The sequence below is a fragment of the Chrysemys picta genome, chromosome 1 (assembly GCF_011386835.1).
Source record: "Chrysemys picta bellii isolate R12L10 chromosome 1, ASM1138683v2, whole genome shotgun sequence".
NCBI lineage: Eukaryota > Metazoa > Chordata > Testudines > Emydidae > Chrysemys > Chrysemys picta.
This window is the reverse complement of record NC_088791.1, coordinates 32,506,186-32,525,950: the sequence shown is the minus strand read 5'-3', so window position 1 is coordinate 32,525,950 and position 19,765 is coordinate 32,506,186. Positions and strand designations below refer to the sequence as shown.

Sequence of the window (19,765 nt, the reverse complement as noted above, 5' to 3'; positions counted from 1 at the left end):
ACTGTACAATCAAGTGAGGTACAGTGGTACTCTAACCTGCTTAGTGATATAATGCCAACCCTCTGTACTGCTAACCCTGGAAAGGGGACTTCACTGTACTTGTCCAAGGCTTTATAGAAGGACTAAATGTGAGAAAATAGTCTGTAATGATGTGTGTGTCATTGTTAAAACTGGGAAAAATTGAAATATTTTGGTGTTCTCTTCCACCCACACAAATGCTTCTCAAGAGACTGAAAATGGCTTTCAGATTCACCCTATTCCTTTCAGCTTCCTGCAAACTGATGTGATTTTAAAAGGTGGTACTGAGGCCTGGGAGTTCTTTCTGACATGAACTTTGCAAACTTTATATGGTATATAATTTTTTGAAACAAAAGAAATTCAGGCACATATGAATGCTGTGACTCTTGTGTTTTGTGTAAGCAACCGTGTAATAACCCACTGTCCCTTCCTCTGGGCATGCTGAGAAGTATTTTTTTAAAAATAATTTTCAAATTTGAGCAGTTACTGTAAGCTAAAATGTGTGTGTGTGGGGGAGGGGAATTACTGTTTTTAAATCATGAAAAATACTTTGTTTTCCTCTTACAAATACACACACAAAGTTTTCCTATTGGAATTATGAGAAATGGAAACATTCTAGAAAGGGGTAGTAGTGTCTTTTGGTCCATTAATATGTTGTCTTTTAAATATGTTGCACAGATCTTTAAAACTAGGGCTTCAACCCACAATTAAGTACATTTCAGACTTGTTGCAATAAATATAGAATGTATAAATGTTTTTCTTTTGTTTTTTATATATATAGTATATTACGTGAAAAGAGCACAAAAACACCGCTGGCGGTGCAGTGAAGTAACATTTTGGTGCGTTGATGAGCAACTGTGTAACCAGTGGATACAGGCACTTAAAGAATTACTTGAGTTACAGAGTAAGTTGTTTGACTAAATTACTGAAATACACAACATTATTTTCATGGCACCTACAGCAGTTTAGTTAAGTTTCTATTAAAGTGGCTAACTCAAGCCCTTAAACCTAGCTCATGCCCTCCTAAGGGAGAGCAGTTGAGGGGTAGGAGGTGTGCTGCATTTGAACTAGCAAGTATCTGATTCTACACTGTTACAAGGTGCAAGGCAGCGTAGCCATTAATACCTATGGAAAGTGAATGTCAAACCCTAACAGATCAGAATAGTAGGGTTCTTATTTATTTGTCCAAGTGTAAATGACTGTGTAAAGCACTGGAGAATGTGGGGCCTGCAGACTTTTTATAGTATTGTGACTTGAATGGATGAGAGGGGTTTTCTGCTGAGTGAACAGAGGGTGTTGCTTTCAGATTTCTCAGATGTCCTGAGATCTAAAGGGATATCTGTATGGAGTGTTGAAACAGCTGCAAGATGGGGCTGTCCCTTCAGCACTATGGGTCACATGAAATGGGAACTGCCCATTAGTCATTCCTGGGACTCTCAACTGTGCCCTAGCCTACTTCTTCAAGAGAGGTAGAAGGTTTGGAGTGGTGTGAGTTTTTGCATATATTCATGCTGACAAGGAATCCCTGACCACTGCATAAACATTTGTATGTTAGCCAGGGGTGATGCTACTACAAAATAGCCATTCCATCCATAGTATCTCCTGCACCTCCCGAAACTTCATTAGATTCAAAAACACACTGCTGCTTAAGCTCTTCTTCCCCCACTCCCACCTTCACATATCACTTGTATTTGATTGAAAACCCTTTGGAGCATGGACTATGGGCTATCTATGCTTAAAATGCTGCAGTGTTGCAGCTTCACTGAAGACACTTCCTATGCTGACAGGAGGGTTTTTTCCGTTGGTGTAGCTAATCCACTTGCCTGAGAGACAGTAGCTAGGTTTATGGGAAAATTCTCCTGTTGACCTAGTGCTGTATGCAGAAAGGGAGGGGTTAGGTCAGTTTATTGCATCGCTCGTGGGTGTGGATTTTTCACACCCCTGACCAGCGTAGCTATACCAACCTAATTTCCTAGTGTAGACCAGATCTATGTGTTTGTAAAGCACCTAGAATGATGGGCCTCTAACTACAAGCCCAGTATAACTATTTAGTAATAGTAAACTTCCCAGAGTCTTAAGCACTGGGAACAAACATCTGATAACTTTGTTAATGTTTCTTCCAATAAAACAAGTTACAGTTCTCACGCCAATGTCAGCTATCTCAGAGTGCTTGGTAGTTGCTGGCTGTATCGTTCCTACAATACCAGTATTGCTTTGTTTTTGAAGTACTTTGTATGCATTCCTTATGAAAGGAGGAGACCAAAGAGACACAATCCTCACTCAGTTTTCCAATTCTGCACTTATTGTGACTAGGGGTACGTCTACACTTACCTCCGGGTCTGGCGGCAGGCAATTGATGTTCTGGGATCGATTTATCGCGTCTGGTCTAGACACGATAAATCGATCCCGGATCGATCCCAGAAGTGCTCGCCGTCGACGCCGGTACTCCAGCTCGGCGAGAGGAGAACGCGGCATCAACGGGGGAGCCTCCCTGCCACGTCTGGACCCGCGGTAAGTTCGGACTAAGGTACTTCAAATTCAGCTACATTATTAACGTAGCTGAATTTGCGTACCTTAGTCCGAAGTGGGGGGTTAGTGTGGACCAGGCCTAGGTGTTTACCTTAACTGGGAATTTGCTTCCCTTGGGTATTTGTTCAGAATCTTAATGTTTCTTAAAACTACTTTAAAAATAAGAGGGAATTATTGTTGAATGGTTTTAATGTTGTTCCGGTACTTACAAGGAACTGTCCAGAAGCTTGAATATGTGAACCCTTTGGTTTCATCCATTTTGAGGTCAGAAGGGACCATTGGCTCATCTAGCCTGACCTCCTGTATAACACAGGATAGAGAATTTCACTTACCCCAGTGTTGAGCCCAATAGTTTTGCTTAAGGCTTATGGGCGTACATATGAATATGTGAGATTGATATTGCCTGGAAAATTTTCTTATTGAATTAAGAGGTGCAGTTTTCCTCTCCGGTATAACACATACTGATAAGCTCTTCAGGAAAGGGACCATATCTTCCTCTATCTTGTCTCATCTACACAGTGATGAAATTTTGCATCTAAGACATGAAATCAGGGCCCCAATCTTGATCAGGGCCATTGGACACTGCTCTAATAAAATACTGATTTATCAGATGACATTCCGTACTATGCTAGAGACATTGAGAAAGATGAACTTGTGAATGCCCTTTTTGTGGTAGGACCAAGAGAGTGAATTATAGAGTTTTAAATCTTCACTTCTGGAATAGGTGTCTGAGAGAGAAGCTAGTGTGCCTTTTCTGGGATTGAGGACAAGCACATTTGAAATCATAATTTTATTAGTGTCCTTGTAAAAATGACACTATAGGTTTTCTCGTTTGTCTAAATAATTTCTGTATTAAATGTACTCAGTTTAAAAATACAAATAAATGTAATGTCAGCCTGCACAGTGAGCCTGTGCTCTCAATGTCATGCAGGGTGCTTTTCTTCTCATGCAATATCACCATTAATAAAGGCTCTGCAGGGCAGATTGGGCTCAAAATTATTTATGCAGCTTTGTGTTTAGACTGTGCCCTCAGCAATGTATGTGCAACTCCACCAGTTACAATGGGTATGCTCATGTGTAAGTGTCTGAAATTTAGTAGACCATGATAATGCAGAAAAAGGAGTATAATCCAATTTCTTCCTCTTCTCTCTTCTGTCTCTGAATAATCATACAGGACATATCTTTTGTGTAAAAAGGTGTTTGCATAAATATCTCTTTGGTACAGCCTGTAAGACTATTCTGTTATGCTGAAGAATGAATTGAACGTTAGGTTTGCAGGACTGATTCCAAGGACTAGTGAATGAGTTGCAATATACAGTCAGTGTTGGAAAAAAGTCTTGTTTATGCAATGTCCGATTTGGCTATATATGAAACCATGTACTATAATATGGATAGCCTTGGTTCTTTGCAAAGACCTAGGTAATATATTCAGTATTCATCTTACATTCCTGTCAAAAGTTGACTTAATTCAGCCAACCTGGTGCTTTTCACCATGTTCCAGTGCAGATGATGATTGATGAAGCTGGACAAAATATAGGAATTTTCTGTGAACTTTTTTTTGGCAAAAATGTGTTGTTTTTGTTTGTTTGTTTGTCTCCACCCCCACCCCCCACCCCCCAAGATTCAAATTTTGGCATTTTCACTCAGTCCTGTTTTTGTTGTTGAAACATACAAATCTGTGAAAAACATCCCAACTTGAGTTTCAAAATTTGGACTAACTGGCTTTAGGTTACCAACTGTTTTAGAAAGGGACAATGTGGCTGAAGGTCTGTCATGAGATCTAGATTCTTTTTCCAGTTCAATCACAGATTTCCACTTAGTGCTTGGACAGTTTACTAATATCTATTTTAGTTAATCTTACCTTTTTAAAATAGGGATAATAATCAATACCTCCATAGGGATACTTTGAATCTTAATTGATTAATGTTAGTAAAGCACAGATAAGGCCTAAGGCCCTCTAGCAGTGGAAAGCATTCTCATTTAAGGTGTCTAGTTGAATAGCCCTGTTGTGATAGGTGTTCTTGGTTCCTTGACTTCACTGACTCTGGGGTCAAATTGAAGTCCATGCAACCAGACTTCAGACAGTAATGATAGATATTCTTAGATTATATTGAGTTCAGATCTTCAGAGCAGTTTCCTGCAGTTTAGAATACGCTTTTACAAAATATACTTACCACTTCTCTATCACGTGAAGGATCATTCAATTGCCTGTTACAACAGCTGTTTTCTAGAATTCTATTTATGAAATACCTTCTATACAGGGCTGTTTCTATATTCATCTCACCCACAGGATGCATACAGTTGCTATGCTTATTGTTTGCCAAGAAGAAGATAATATGCCTCTTTCCAGTTGCCACTTTAGTTCGTATCTTATTGGTAGCTCTGATGCCATTGTCATTTCATTTAGTGGAAAGGCACGGTGACTGCAGAACTTCCTGAAAGTAATAGGAACGTTCTGCTGCTCTTTCCATATAATAAGGAACTCACTTAATCCTCACACTAAGGAGTTTTAATAAAATCTTTTATTCAAATTGCCTCTATTCACTAATGAAATATTTTGTAAGAGTATGTATTTAAATGTAATAACTTAAAATTGAAAAACAAATTTATCAAAATTGGCTTGTTTTTATACTCAAGTGCCTAATAATGTGGGGTGTTTGTTTTCTCTCTCCTCTCCCGCTTCCTCCCCCCAGAATCTAGACCAAAGCAACTGCTTGTATATATTAATCCATATGGAGGAAAACAGCAAGGGAAGAGGATCTATGAACAAAAAGTGGCTCCATTGTTTAGTCTAGCTTCCATCTCCACTGATGTTATTAGTGAGTAATAATATTCTACTTCAATCTCTCATTAAATATAAAATGAAATTCTTTAAAGCAACTCTTCCTTACAGGTTAAGAAAATGTCTTTTTAGAACTCTGCTTTCTGCATTAAGAAGCGTATGAAATGGAATAACTGATTTCTAGCTAACGTAGCTATAGCCCTGCAATTCACAAATGAGGGTGATGTAGCAATGCACCATTTATTTCAGTACACTGGTGACCATTTTGTAGGTAGTGATGCATCCAAGCTATTTAAGCTCTTAATTTATAAAACAGATATCCTGCTTTTTCCACTTAAAATAAATAAATAAAACTTGCCATTTAAAACTGCATAGGTTCTTACCCTAATGAAATAATTACTAAATGATAGTGACTCACAGTGAAAGATACGTGTATGTGACACTTAAATTTACATTTAATTTTTTGTTTTGTAAACAAAGAATTTTCCTCCTGTGTAGTACATGCATTTCTCAGTTGTTTCCTTGTTATAAAATCCATTGAAATGAAAAATTTTGATAAGCCGAGACATTGTAATGGTTTTGTTTTCTGCTTGTATGCAATGTTGTAGCTGTGTTGGTCTCAGGATGTTAGAGAGACAGGGTGGATGAGGGAATATCTTTTATTGGACCTCTCACCAACAGAAGTTGGTCCAATAAAAGATATTCCCTCACCCACCTGGTCTCTTGTTTTCTGCTTGACAGCCACATTAATTTGTTTTTGTTTATGGAACTTATGAAATATTACTTGATAAGTTTATGAAACTTAGCTTAATAGGAAGGCTTGAGTGAATAAGTGTGTGTTTGTCTTTCTCCATAGTAACTGAACATGCTAACCATGCTAAGGATAACTTATTTGAAGTTAATATATACAAGTATGATGGGTAAGTGATTTCATTCATATTAGCTTACATGTTTGTTTTTCCTGGAATGTGTAGATTAATTTCTGGAGAAGAGAATATTGTAACAAGATAGTTTATGGTAATGTGATAACTTTTGATGATGATTATTGTAATCAACAGCATTTCAGAACAGGTGTGCTTTTTGGGTCTGCTGCATCTGAATTTGGATTTATTCCCAAACGCAAAAATGGACTGTTTCAGAGGAGTCCAGTTAACCCCCTAAATCAATATTCTTCTTTGAGTGGTAGTCCCAGTTGTATTCCATGGTGGGATTACACATGTGCATCATGCACCCAGAGCCAGATAATTTGAAATTAGTGTCCGTCTCTCCACGCATGTGCTCTGGCTCGCTTTGCCTCCAACCGAGGCAATAAAAGGTGGGGTGGACTGACCTCCTCTCCACTTCCTTCTCACAGTCGTATGGTCCAGGTCCGAATCCTTCGTGTCCACAACCTCTCATCTTAGACTATATCCTGTCTTTGAAGATGTCAGGTCTATCCATCAGCTCCTTATGAGTTCACTTACCAGTGGTCAGTCCATACCATCTACCTGCTTCAGGCTACTTGATTATCGCACATCTTCTAATCAATAGATTCTGGGAAGACTTAATAAGGACCTTCCTGCCTACTCAGAATATTCTGCCCCAATGAGACCTGAATCTCATTGCTTTAGTACTGATCAGGCCCCCCACTTTGAGCCTTTAGCTACTTGTTCCATGTCCCTCTTTTCCATGAAGGTTGCTGCTGATGCCTCGTTTGGGATGGCGGATCTCTGCTCAACCTTACTGTCCACACCCTCCTCTTCCTTAGGTAATGCTTGTCAGTCAGCTACAGTGGAATACAATAGGGGCCATCACTCAGAGAAGAAGTGGTTAGTTACATGTAACTGAATATTCTTCAAAATGTATGGTCCCTAGCTGTATTCAACTACCAGTCCTCCTTTCCCTTTGCTTCGGGTCTTCTATTATTTGCGGTGGAAAAGGAACTGGAGAGGTGGTCAGTCCGCCTTGTTCTTTATCAACTGAGTCGGAGGCATGAGGTGTGAGCCAGGGTGCATACGCAGACCAATGGATGCTACTTTCAAATTCTCTGGCTCCGGAAACGTGGTGCACATACATAAATCCGCAGTGGAATGCAGATAGGAACCACACATCTTGAAGAACCTCCAGTTACAGGTAAGTAATCCCCTCTTACACTTACATGAACTTTATATGCTAAGTTAGTCTATAGTTTTATGTACCAAATAAACATACTAAAACACTTAAATTAAGGCCCCAACTCAATTAGAACTTGCTTAAGTTTTTTGTGAATCAGGGCCTAAAACCAGATACATTCATTAGAACGTTTCAGTAGAGTTCAACCACCACTCAATATTATACTTCATTCCAAATTTCTGTACTTTGTTTTAAAAGCTAAAACTTTTAAAAAGTCTGGCAGTGAAGAATTACAGGGTCCAGTCACTTTTCCCCCATTGCCATGTAATCCTTTACCAGTAGGTACACCTCACTTGACACCACTCCATTTCAGTTTTGCCCCCTGACTTGTTCTGTAGTTGGGAATTATGCTTTTGGATGTTGTTATTATGCTGGTGGCCTAAATTCCCTCTATGCTGCGCGCCATGCAGCTGCCTGTTAAGCACTGCTCAGGCGCTCAGGGCTGCAGCGGGGAGAGATGCCTGTCCCCAAGCCCTGGACCTGCTGCGGCACCCCTCCTCTGGCCCCGACCCAGCCCAGCCTTGGACCTGCTGGGAGCAGAGGACAGATGCCCGGTCTGGATCTGCCACGGCTGGGGGAGAGGCTCCTCTTCCCCTCAGCCCAGGTGCTGCTCTGAGCGGGGGAGAGAGCTTGGGGGAGTCCTCTCTTCCCACCGGAGCCCCACTGCACCTGAAACCCCTCATCTCCCCCCCCCCACCCCAGAGCCCGCACCCCCAGTCGGAGCCCTCACCCCCCCAATCCTCTGCCCCACCCCAGAGCCTGCACCGCCAGCCTGAGCCCTCGGCCCCACCCCACCACATAAAATTCATGTGCACCAATATGAAGTGATGTGTCACATATCACCTCCATATTGGTGCACATAACAAAATTGATTCTGCACATGGGTGGGAAAACTTAGAGGGAACACTGCTGTTGACTTTGTATTGAATGTATAGAATTCAAAAGGGATGATATTCAATTGTATTAGAGTTCTATGTTTTCTTATAGTGTGGTGTGTTGGGGAAATTAAAATATATTTTTAAATAGAATTGGAATGATCTGTTTGGTATGAAATATGGAATATTTGATATTATAGTTTTAATGGAAATGTATTCAGACCATGCAAGAACATTGTAAAGAACATTAATATTGAATATTGGCAGTACTCCACTGAAACTTGTCCTTATGTTGCTCTTTTCAAAAACAGCAGCATTTTTTTATTGTCCAGTTTTGCTTTTTAAATGGGCACTAAAAGTTTCTCTTCAAGTAGATGCAGATGTGCATTCCAGACACTTTTGCTTAGCAGAACCTGTAGAGAGGATGCGTTAATGCCTTGTGGTTGTGGCCACTTCGTTGGCTATATGAGGCGGCGCCCTGACCTCCCTCAGTTCCTTCTCACTGCCTGTAGTGGAGTCGGAGCTCTGTGTAGTTGTAGTCTCACATTTAGTCTTAGCCTAGTTTACTGTATTTATTTAGTTAGTAGTCAGTAGATAGTGTTCCCAGTGATTCCCTCACCGGGGTTTAAACATTGTCCTTTGTATGGAGGGGTGATCCCCCAATAGTTAGTTCCATACATAGGCCCAACTTGAGTGTTGTTCAATCACACATAGGCCCAACTTGAAGAGTGTTGTTCAATCTGTAGATCATTCAAGAAGTGGACTCAGGTGGCACGGGACCTTCACCTCATGCAGCACCTACTAGTACAGGCCAGGCAGCCTGATCCGGTACTGAGGCCCTCCTCGAGCCAAAGATTGCCCTTGGGTTTGGAGAGCATTGCCGCTTCTCATTGCGGGACAAGCGCCTCTCCGAAGAGTCAGAGGAGCTGTTCTGTCGTCACCACTGAGGACGAGGTCTCATAAGACCAATCATGACTGTCTCAGGTCGTGGGGCAGCTCCTCTGCCTCCCGCAGGAAAAGCATGGACTGGACTGGCACTGGTTCTGGCGCACAGAATTGCATGGGTACTTCTGACCCTTCCCCGGTATTAAGTGGGAAGGGCAGAAACCCTGTACCATCGACTCTGGTTCAAACTCCAGGTATCCGTTGAGTCCAGTACTGACAAGGAAGATGCTGGTACCAACTATGTCCATGTCGTCAGCATATAAGGCAGCCACAGACTCCTCTTCCTTTTGGTCCAGACCTCCCTGTTGGTCCAGGACATTCCCAGGGCTGTGCCAAGTATAGCCCCTCCGGTGGAGCGAACTGCTGAACCCTCATGTCTGTTGGCAGGCATCAGACGCTCCCCTCCCCATGGTGAGGATGGAGCTGGTACCAGAATCGGTACAGGGGACCTCTGCAACAGGACTGTCTTCGGCCCTACTGCATTCAACTCTGCAGATTCTCCATTGGCGGCTTTCACCACCCTTGATGTCGATTCACTCTGGTACCGCTGTTTGCACTTGGACCTATAGGCGCTGACTTTTGTTTTTGCTGGTGGATACTTTTGAAGAGGGGTGTGTGTGTGTGTGTGTGTGTGTGTGTGTTTGGGGAGTGGAAGGGGGCACTCTGCCAGTTTTGGGGAGAGGTTATTTTTCAGCATATTTATACACTTCTTTCATATTCTAGTTATTGAATGTGTCTATCATTGATATCTTTACTATTTTAATAATTAAATTATTATGAACTACATACATACGTTATGAATTACAGTATATTAAAATCATTGTGATCACCTACAAGCTGTCTTACTAACGTCCCAGTTTAAAGACATTATGTCTCACTGTAGCTTTCTGTATGAAACTGTCAGCAATCTTATTTACATCTAGTTCCCTGGTATTGTCTTGATGCACGTTAAGGACAGCTACATTATTCAGTTGCGGCTGTCCCATTGATGACTGGAGATAATTTTTAAATCTTCTGAAGCTGGAGAATGAGTTCAGGATGATACAGGCACGGTGACAAGGATTCTTATAAATTTGCAGTACTCTGGAAACATAATGCTTCCAGAGTACTGCAAATGACTCCAAGATCTCTCTCGATGGTTAACAGCTAATTTAGGCACCATCATTTTGTATGTATAGTTGGGATTAAGTTTTGCCATGTGCATTATTTTTCATTTAAAAATGGCAGATGAAATTCCATTTGTTGCCAAGTCACCCAGGTTTATGTGATCCCTTTGTAACTCTTTGCAGTCTGCTTTGGACTTAATGATCTTAAGTAATTTTGTATCATCTGCAAACTTTACCACCTCACTGTTTACCCCTTTTTGCAGATTATTTATGAATATGTTGAACAGCACTGGGCCCAATATAAGCCCCTGTAGGACACCACTATTTACTTTTCTCCATTCTGAAAATGTACCATTTATTCCCACCCTTTGTTTTCTATCTTTTAACTGGAGTGCCTGATAATGCTTTCAGGGTCATCTAAAGATCCTTAATTTAATTTAATGACAAGTCTTTTGTTATCTTAATCACCCTGCCTCTGTTTATAAACTCCCTTCCCCAAGAGCAGAAGTTGAAGCATCACAGAACTCCTCACATTCCACATTCAAACTCTGGCTCCTGTGTGCTGAGCACCCACTATTTTTTTTTCTGTGGGTGCTTGAGCCCCGGAGCACCCATGGAATCTGTGCCTATGTTTGGACCGACACTACCTGTGCCATCAGCATGCTCAGTACTGCCACGTCAGGAGTGCCAATTTCTGCCACGTTCTAGGCAATGGATGAATCAGACTGCCGATTGGTTCCCTTTGACGTCGCTCCTCCAATGTTGCAGAGATCCCGGGGCTCTGATTCAGAGTCGGAGTCGTCATCCTCCCACTCGTCACCTGATTAACTCAAGGGGGCTGCCAATGGACCAGTATGGCTCCCAGGGCTGGCGTGTGCCCTGTGGCCAGGATGGAGGTACTTGTCTCAGCCCCTTATTGGCCACCAATGCCCTACCCATTTCAGTTGCCTTGGACTCAGTGGGATGCTCCTCGTTCATGGAGATCCTGTTCTTCATACCATTCAAAGCCAAAGTCACCTACCAGGTTGACAGTGGTGGCTTTGGATCAACCACAAGCCTGGGCATTAGCAGTCTTCCTCCATGTGGCGATTGAATCCTCCCTCCCTTAGTCCTCATTGCTGAGGATGATGCTGAGCTGTCTGGTTCATCTTCTCCTTCTCCAGAGGATTTTAAGGTGTACAAGGACCCTCTTAGACTGCGTAGCCGTATCCTTGGGCATCCATGTAGAGTTCCTCCAAGAAAACAGGCACAAACTGGTGGACATTTTGCAGCCCACCATCCCCAGGAGAATGACCCTCCCAATCAATCATGCACTCCTTGAGTCAGCAAGAGCCCTGTGAAATATACTGGTCTCGGTGCTGCTGGTGGTCAAACACATGGAAAAATGCTACTTGGTTCCCATGCAGAGATTTGAGGGGCTCTATTCCCACCTGGCCCCAAACTCCTTGATCATAATAGCCATAAACAGGGCCCAGCAGGGTAGGTTCAAGTCTACCCCTAAGGACAGAGACTCCAAGCTGTTGGACCTTCTGGGCAGGATCATCTATACCTCATTAACCTTACAGGCGAGGATAGAAAATCAACAAGCTTTGCTGGCCAAGTATGTTTTCCTCAATTGGTCAGCCATGGCTAAATTTGAGGATCAGTTGCCCGAGGCCTTATGTGAGGAGTACAGGGCGCTTGTTGTAGAAAGTTGCTTGGTGGCTAAAACATTCCCACCGTCCGCTCTTGACATTGCCGATACCTCAGCCAGGGCAATGGCCTCGGTAGTAACCATTATGCAGGCTTCCTGGTTGCAAAACTCTGGGATCACTGTGGATGTCCAGCAAGCCATGAAGGACTTGCCCTTTGATGGCCGAGTCTTGTTCTCAGACAAGATTGAAGTGTGCATCTGAGCCCGTAGGGCCACAAGTCCGCTTGCACTCAGGTGGTCCAATGCATCAGGTTCTGCCTTCGCCCTCTTCAGATGTGGCTTAGGATGGTTTATTGCCCTGCTGCCCATTCTCTGGACAGGCTGGTTCACCTTCCTCTGCTAGTCTTATATGCTTTGCTCTGGTGGGAATCCCCATGCAATGTGTGCCAAGGAGTCGCCTTAGCTTGGCCCTCTCCGACCGAGTTAGTGGTTACCGACGGTTCCCTTCTGGTTTTGGGGGGGCACATCTGGACTTGTCGAGGGTGCAGGGCCTGTGGTCGGAACAAGAAGCCTCACTCCATATCAACATGTTGGAACTTCAGGCCCTCCACAATTCATGTCCTGGTGACCACATCAGACACTCAGTGGTTCATGTACTCACTGACAATACCACCGCAATGTACTATGTGAACAAGCAGAGGGTGTGAGGGGGCACATTCCAGGTTATTCTGCCTGGAGGTGATCAACCTGTGGCAATTTTGCATCGAAGAAGACATCATTTGGGTAGCAGTCCATTTGTTGGAGATGCAAAATCATCTCACGAACCATCTCAGCAAGGTTTTTTCCCTGAGCCACAAGTGGTCCCTGACAAAGAGTGTTCTCCAGGTCATCTTTGCAACATAAGGCATCCCTGCGATCAAGCTGTTTGCAATGAGAGAAAACCGAAGTGTGGACTATTCTGCTCTCGAGTGGGCCTTAGTTAGGGCTCCCTCTCTGATGCCGTCTGCTGCAGCTGGCAGTCAACTCTCCTGTACACCTTTCCACCTGTTCTGGTCATTCCAAAGCTCCTAGGGCATCAGACCAAGCTCATCCTCATGCCAACATGGCCAAGAGAGTGCTGGTTCTCAGATCTTTTTGCTCTGTCAGTTCAACCTCCCATATTGTTTCTTCTCCATTCTAACTTGCTCACTTAGAACCAGAGCCATACCCTCCATCCTGCAGTCAGCTCCTGCATCTCCCTGCTGTTGCATGGGTAAATGAAAAGTTAGAGCAGTGCTTGGAGGCTGTCTAACAAGTCTTACTCAACAGTGGAAAGTCCTCCACTAGGATGGCCTACTTAGTGAAATGAAACAGGTTCTTTGTGTGGCCCTTGGTCCGTGGGACCCACCTGACAGAGGCCTCCATCCAGTACATCTTGGAATACCTGTTACATCTTCAGAAATCGGGCCTTGTGCTCAGTTCACCGAGAGAGCATTTGGCAGCAATATCAGTATTTTATCCCCCGATTCAAGGGAAGTCAGTTTTTTTTCTAATACTATGGTGACGAGATTTCTAAAGGGGTGTGTCCACTTACATCCTCTGGTCTGAGAACCTGTCCATTGTGGGACCTAAACACGGTTCTGGTGGCTCTGATGGGCCCTCTGTTCAAGCCCCTTGCATCCTCTCTTGTTCTGTCTGAGAAAACCACATTTCTGATAGCCATCCCTTTGGAAAGGAGGGTGTGCGAGTTGCAGGCCCTCATGGCCAAGTCGCTTTTCACACAATTCTCCAAGGAGAAGGTAACGCTGCGACCACACCCAAGGTTTTTATCCGAGGTGGTCTTTGTTTCATCTGAATTTACCTGTGTTTTTCCCTAAGCTGCAGTCTTCCCCAGGAGATCAGCATCTCCATATTTGATATCTGGCAATGTCTATCCTTTTATCTAGACAGGACTAACTGTAGCATGTTTTACCTCGCCTGTTCGTGTCATATGCGTACCACATGAAGGGACAAGCGATCTCTGCACAGGACATCTCTAGATGGATAACATCCTGTATCAAGGCTGCATGAGAGAGATCTTTCACTGCACGTCTTCAGCAGATACGGGCTCACTCCATGAGTGCACAAGCGATGTTGATAGTGACATTTCTATACTGGATGTTTGCAGGAAAGCCACATGGTTGTCCATACATACATTTATGGATCATTATGCTATTACTGCATCTTCCATCTTCCTGGATGCAGGTCTTGGAAGAGCAGTCCTGTGATCCCTATTGCAGTAGACTGCGAGCCCCGCCTCCGGTTTGGTGTACTGTTCATGAGTCACCTAAGTGGAATACTCATCTGCATCTACTTGAAGAAATGGTTCCTTACTGTAACTGTGGTTCTTTGAGATGTGATGCAGACATGCATTTCCTGACTCACCCTCCATCCCCTCTTCCTTGGAGTCTTATCTCATCGGTTTTCAGTATGAAGGAATTGGGGGGGAGGGAATCGGGGCAGTGCTGCCTCATATACCGGTGGGGGAGGGGAGGCACATGCACTGCCCCTTTACGGGTACTGCTAGGCAAAAGTCTTTGGCTCTGACACACTGGGTGTGCACACACCTAAGTGGAATACATGTCTGCATCACATCTCAAAGAACCACAGTTACAGTAAGTAACCATTTCTAGTCTTCTCCCCCCCCCCATTTTTATTGAAAATAAAAGCATTACAATTTAAAATGACCCAAACACTGCAGTGAAAGTTACCATACAGAGGATCAGACGACCAATCATTAACTTTTACACACACAATTAAATACAAATGATACAAAAGGTAATAAAAATAGAGGAGACTGAGGGAAAGAAACAATATAGAGAAGAAGGGAAGGAGGAGTCATAACGTGACTCACCAACGTATTTCACTATTTCTATAAGGTCTACCCATATGTCAATGAACTTATCCTCATTTTTATTATGGTTGGAGAACCTTTCCATCACTGCCATATCGGTTTGCCAATCATTGGACTGGATTTTGATTTCCAGTACTAAAGAACATAGTCTTTTAGCCAAAAGTTGTTATATCACAAACTTTTAGCCTTTTAAGTTCTATATCTAGAAAAGGAAAGCATTAAGGAGGATAGTTTAAAATACAAATCCTCAATCCCTTAGGCACTTCTGAAAATTTCCCCTGTAAAGTTTAACATGGATAAAAGACTCTGCTTTTCCTGTCCCTCTCTTCCACTTCAACATCCCACATGTTAGTGTGAGCTATATGCATCCTATCACAAGCACAATATACTTTTAAACTCCGCTACTACTACCAGTCATCACTCCATCAGAATACGAATATATTTCTTTTGAGGAAGCCCAGAAAAATAAAACAAAACCTGGACTTTCTAGGCAAAGCCATTTTGGAGAGAGAAACCAAAATATTTAATAATTTTTATGATGGCAACAGGAAAAAAATTTCAACACCACACATTTTTAAACTCCTTTTTGAGTTCCCAGAAAAATTCTGCTCTAGGATAAAATGAGGCCTGTTAAGTTTAGGGGAATTGTGTTTTTTGGAGAAGTTATGGAGTGGATGTTTGAAAATAGGTTTCAAATAGCTCCAAAATAAAGAGGTGAATTTACAGGTGGGTTGAAGTGCTGTTTTCATGTTTGTAAACCAGTTGTGGGGATAAATCTATATACCTGTATAAAGGGAAACTGACCCTCTGAAAATGTAGTCTAGTATATGTTGTAAATAACTCACTATGAGGATTGCTGGGTGTTCACACCCTCCCTGAAAACGTGAGGGAGTAGCAGTGACCAAATATCGTAGCTCCTAATGCAGCATAAGACCTATCCTTATAGAAAATCACTCCCAATATTTTGTTCAAAGTCTTCCTTAAGAAAGAGCCAGATATCTGTGCGTGTAGTCTTTATTATTCCTGAATATCTCATTTGATCTCTCTAACTTGATAGAACATTAGATTTTTTTTAATTGGAACTTCTTTGATCTGGCTGAGAGAAAAATCTGAACTGAAAAATCTAAAAGAAAAGATTAAAAAGAGGCAAAAATAGTTGTCTTACGGTAATTCAGTGTATAATTCAGATACAGTGAAGGTCTGATCTTTAGAAGAAAGTGTGACCGTTATCAAGCTGATTGCACTTCTGACCCTTTCTGGTTCCCACTGCATACGTGACTGCCACAAATATTTGTTTAGCTATTTCACATTTTCTCCAGTTAGGGTTGAAAGGATTTTTTTCTATCTATGTCTAAGATATCTATTCATTAGATACTTCAGCATAAAAATTGTCAGTGCTACCACTTCTCTCCATAATAGCCAGGCCCCAGGATGCCAATTCATAAGAATTTAGTTAAAACGATGGAACTCTTCACTAAACTCCATTTTTTTTGTACGTTGATATTCTGGTATTCACTTCCAGTTTGAGTCAAAGTAATATACCAGGAATTTCTTGGTCTCTATTATATTGTCCATGGAGATTATCCTTCAGAAGGGATAGGCATCTGTTTCATCCTGGCAATATTGAATTTGTACTTGCTGTTAGTGGAGAGTGGGATAATATTATCTTTATATCAGTCCTACATTAATCCCAAACCAATTCTACAGCGTTATAGATACAATCTAGATTTGGGGCAGGAATTTGTCAAGGGTCTGATTGGGTATAGAATATACTTAAGGAGGTGAGAAACTGGCAACTGCCTTCTCTGTTGAGGTATAATGTAACTCAATAATATACAACTGAGAAACTGTATCTTTCTTTTACTTTTAAAACAAGGTGTTTGGCATAGAGAGCAAGTATTGAGCAGAAGCTAACATATATTTATAGGACTGTGACTCCAGTACTGGAGTCAAAATAGGGTTCTCTCAAAGGATAAATGTCACTTGTGGATTGTCTACATAGGTGTTTCTCTTAACTGCTTATTTTTCTACTCTGTGCCAAGAGTTTGATCAGTTTGACAATGCAGCAGTTCAGTGACGACAGAATTGAAATACTTAAGTGGTCAACAAATAACATGGAAAAAGTATATAATAGCCTATATGCGTTGAATGATGGTGAGGACAAATTCTATTCTGATCTGTACTGAGAGTGCCTATTCCCCATACTGGTCTGTTTCATACATATGGTGAAGAATGTGCAATAGGAGTATTCTGCATGAGAAGTGGATGCAAAATAGAAATAGGTGCTGCACGTCAGAGTACACACTGAACAAACTAGAGAGTAATTGTACTAATCCACTTGTTTTCATATATTACTTTCTGATGCTTGTATGTGTATGTTGGGGACTTAGTACACAATTTTCTGAAGGTTTGACTAGGCTCATTCTCATAGTGCATCCCATTGGAAGATATTTTTTTTAAATTAACTTTCTGTGCCCTTTTAAGATTTTTAAGGGAGTGCATTTTGTTAATATTTATGCACAGACCAGATATTATTTACCATCATGTAATGCTTTGTTTCTGGTGCCTCTCTTGGTTACAGACTTTGAGTCTATCCGTCCTGAGCTTTAACTATACTTGCTACTGCAGCTAAACCAGATTAATTTTGCAAAACAAACTCTTGCTTCTGAAGACATGTAAAACTACTTGTTGTCAGATTGTAGAATTGTAATCTTGATATATCCAACTCTCTTTTATGCTTTTGTGTAACAAGACAATTTAAGGTTTCAGGATTCAGCCACTTTAGGAAGGATAAATCACTTTTTAGTTAGTATGTAAGCCTTCGTACTTTTGAGACTTGAGCCTCCAATTGTCTACCATTTTATAAACATATACTGTAAGGTTTTAAAATGTATAAATGTTCAGTTCAGGATTCAAAGTATGTCTTTTGATAGTAATTGTGTGTGATGTAGTATATTAAGTAAAGTTGATAAAAATTAACAGAAAAAACAGATTAAATGGAATTATATTGCATATTAAAGGATACAAATATCATACTTCTATCTGAAACTGCATATGTTAATTTACAAATTATTTATAAACATAGCAACTAAAAAAGGGGAGGAATTTTTACTTTGTTTAATTTTGTATTTGAGGGCTCTTTGTGTACAGTCTGTTTGTGTTTTACTTGTATAGTTAGTTTCCACTAATGTTTGTGTCTGTGTTCACAAAGCAACAGGGGAAAGAAAAAACACATTTAAAAAACAGGAGAAAATTGTTGTAAAGTTAAAAAATGAGGCAGGGGGACTCCTGTAGTTTCTGCAGCTATCTTTTGTTGTTGTTTTGTTTTAAATATAATGTTTTAAGTTGACTGTGTCCCTTTTTTTATAAATCATAAAGGTGAATAGGGAGAACAAAGTGATGACCGTAAGTGGTGTCTGCGCTAATTGGAACATTTAATGTGTTTATTGACTGTTAGCATGCATTCTAACTTGTGTTTTCTGGCAGTATTGTTTGTGTTGGTGGGGACGGAATGTTCAGTGAAGTGATGCATGGTCTAATTGGAAGAATACAGAAGGATTCTGGCATAGATCAAAATAATCCCAAAGCACCGTTAGTCCAGTGCAATATAAGGATTGGCATAATCCCTGCTGGTAAGAACAAAAAAGGGTTAACTTTCAGTTTACTTTATTTATTAATGTAGTAACTTTCTGTAGTTCCCCTGCCTGTAGAATAAAATATGAACAGTAATGCTCCCTAAAGCTATTGGTGGACCAGCATAAATAGTGATGGCTACAATGTCTTGTTTGTGGGAGAGGGAATTTACATGAAGGGGAGGAAGCAAAAATTAAAGTATATGATAAAATTATTATTATATAACTGCTTTCTTGTTTAGTGTTATGGGGCTTACATATGCTAATATAAATGGGAATGGTGAGGAAAAATTATAAATGTGTACTAACAAACACTAACTGACATCATTATCGGTTGAAACCCACTGAATAGAGGCTATACACTTTATTCTGTACAGTGAAAAGATCCCAATATTCTATATCTGTTTTCATCATTGGCCAACTGTGCAAGTGTTGAAATCCCTTTTGTATGATAGAAACACAGCCTCTCCTTCTCTCTCAATGGTTCTGTCACAAGAAGCATAGAACCATTGGGGAGCTGGTCCACAGATTCCAGAGACAGGTCCATATTATGTTCTTCTTGATGCTCTATAGTCACAAGACCTGCAGAAACCCTACTGCTAGCTTCCTTCCGTATCTGAGGTGCTGGTCCATTCCAATTCACTATGATAGACACCCTTTTGGAGCTAATTCTGACCACTGCTAGTGAGAAGCATTGTTCAAAACCTTTCTCTAAGTGAAGTCCTCTGACAAAGTAGATTTAACTGCAAAAACTAATCTAAAGAGCGTCTTTGGCACTTGAAAATCAATGACCCAAAAAAGGAGATCCCTAAGGCTCCATTCAAAATGTGGTCTGGGCTAGAGGGAGGGCTCCCTCTTCAATACTGGAGTTAATAGTAATAATACTCAGAGGTGTCTCCAGAACTACAGATGAGTGTGGGCATACAATTGTTCAGGTAAGGCACACAATTATTCTGTGTTGACAGTCACATGACTGCCTGCAACTAAATGTCTAAAATTTGAAATTAGTAGTGATAAGAGACAAAACACCAAGTGTACTGATGGTAAATAATGAAAAATTCTGAAATTTAGTATTTTTAGTGAACATAAATATTAAATTTCCTTATTTACTATTTTAATTGTTAAATGTACCCAACTCTCACTCCTGTTCATTTAGTCTTATAGTCTAGTCAGTAAAACAAAGGTACTGTATATCTTATGTGCTTTATATAAATCACTCTGC

At 41.2% G+C, this 19,765-nt stretch overlaps 1 protein-coding gene across 2 annotated transcripts in view; it reads left to right on the top strand.

The window, feature by feature from the left end:
• The window catches only part of CERK (ceramide kinase), a 71,758-nt gene that overhangs the window by 21,121 nt on the left and 30,872 nt on the right, over positions 1 to 19,765 (top strand). For both annotated transcript variants that reach the window (XM_042845457.2, XM_005286862.5), the window contains exons 3-6: positions 800 to 922; positions 5,241 to 5,366; positions 6,186 to 6,249; positions 18,398 to 18,543. In XM_042845457.2, the coding sequence (XP_042701391.2) occupies positions 800 to 922; positions 5,241 to 5,366; positions 6,186 to 6,249; positions 18,398 to 18,543 (459 nt within the window). The remainder of the gene's footprint in view (positions 1 to 799; positions 923 to 5,240; positions 5,367 to 6,185; positions 6,250 to 18,397; positions 18,544 to 19,765) is intronic.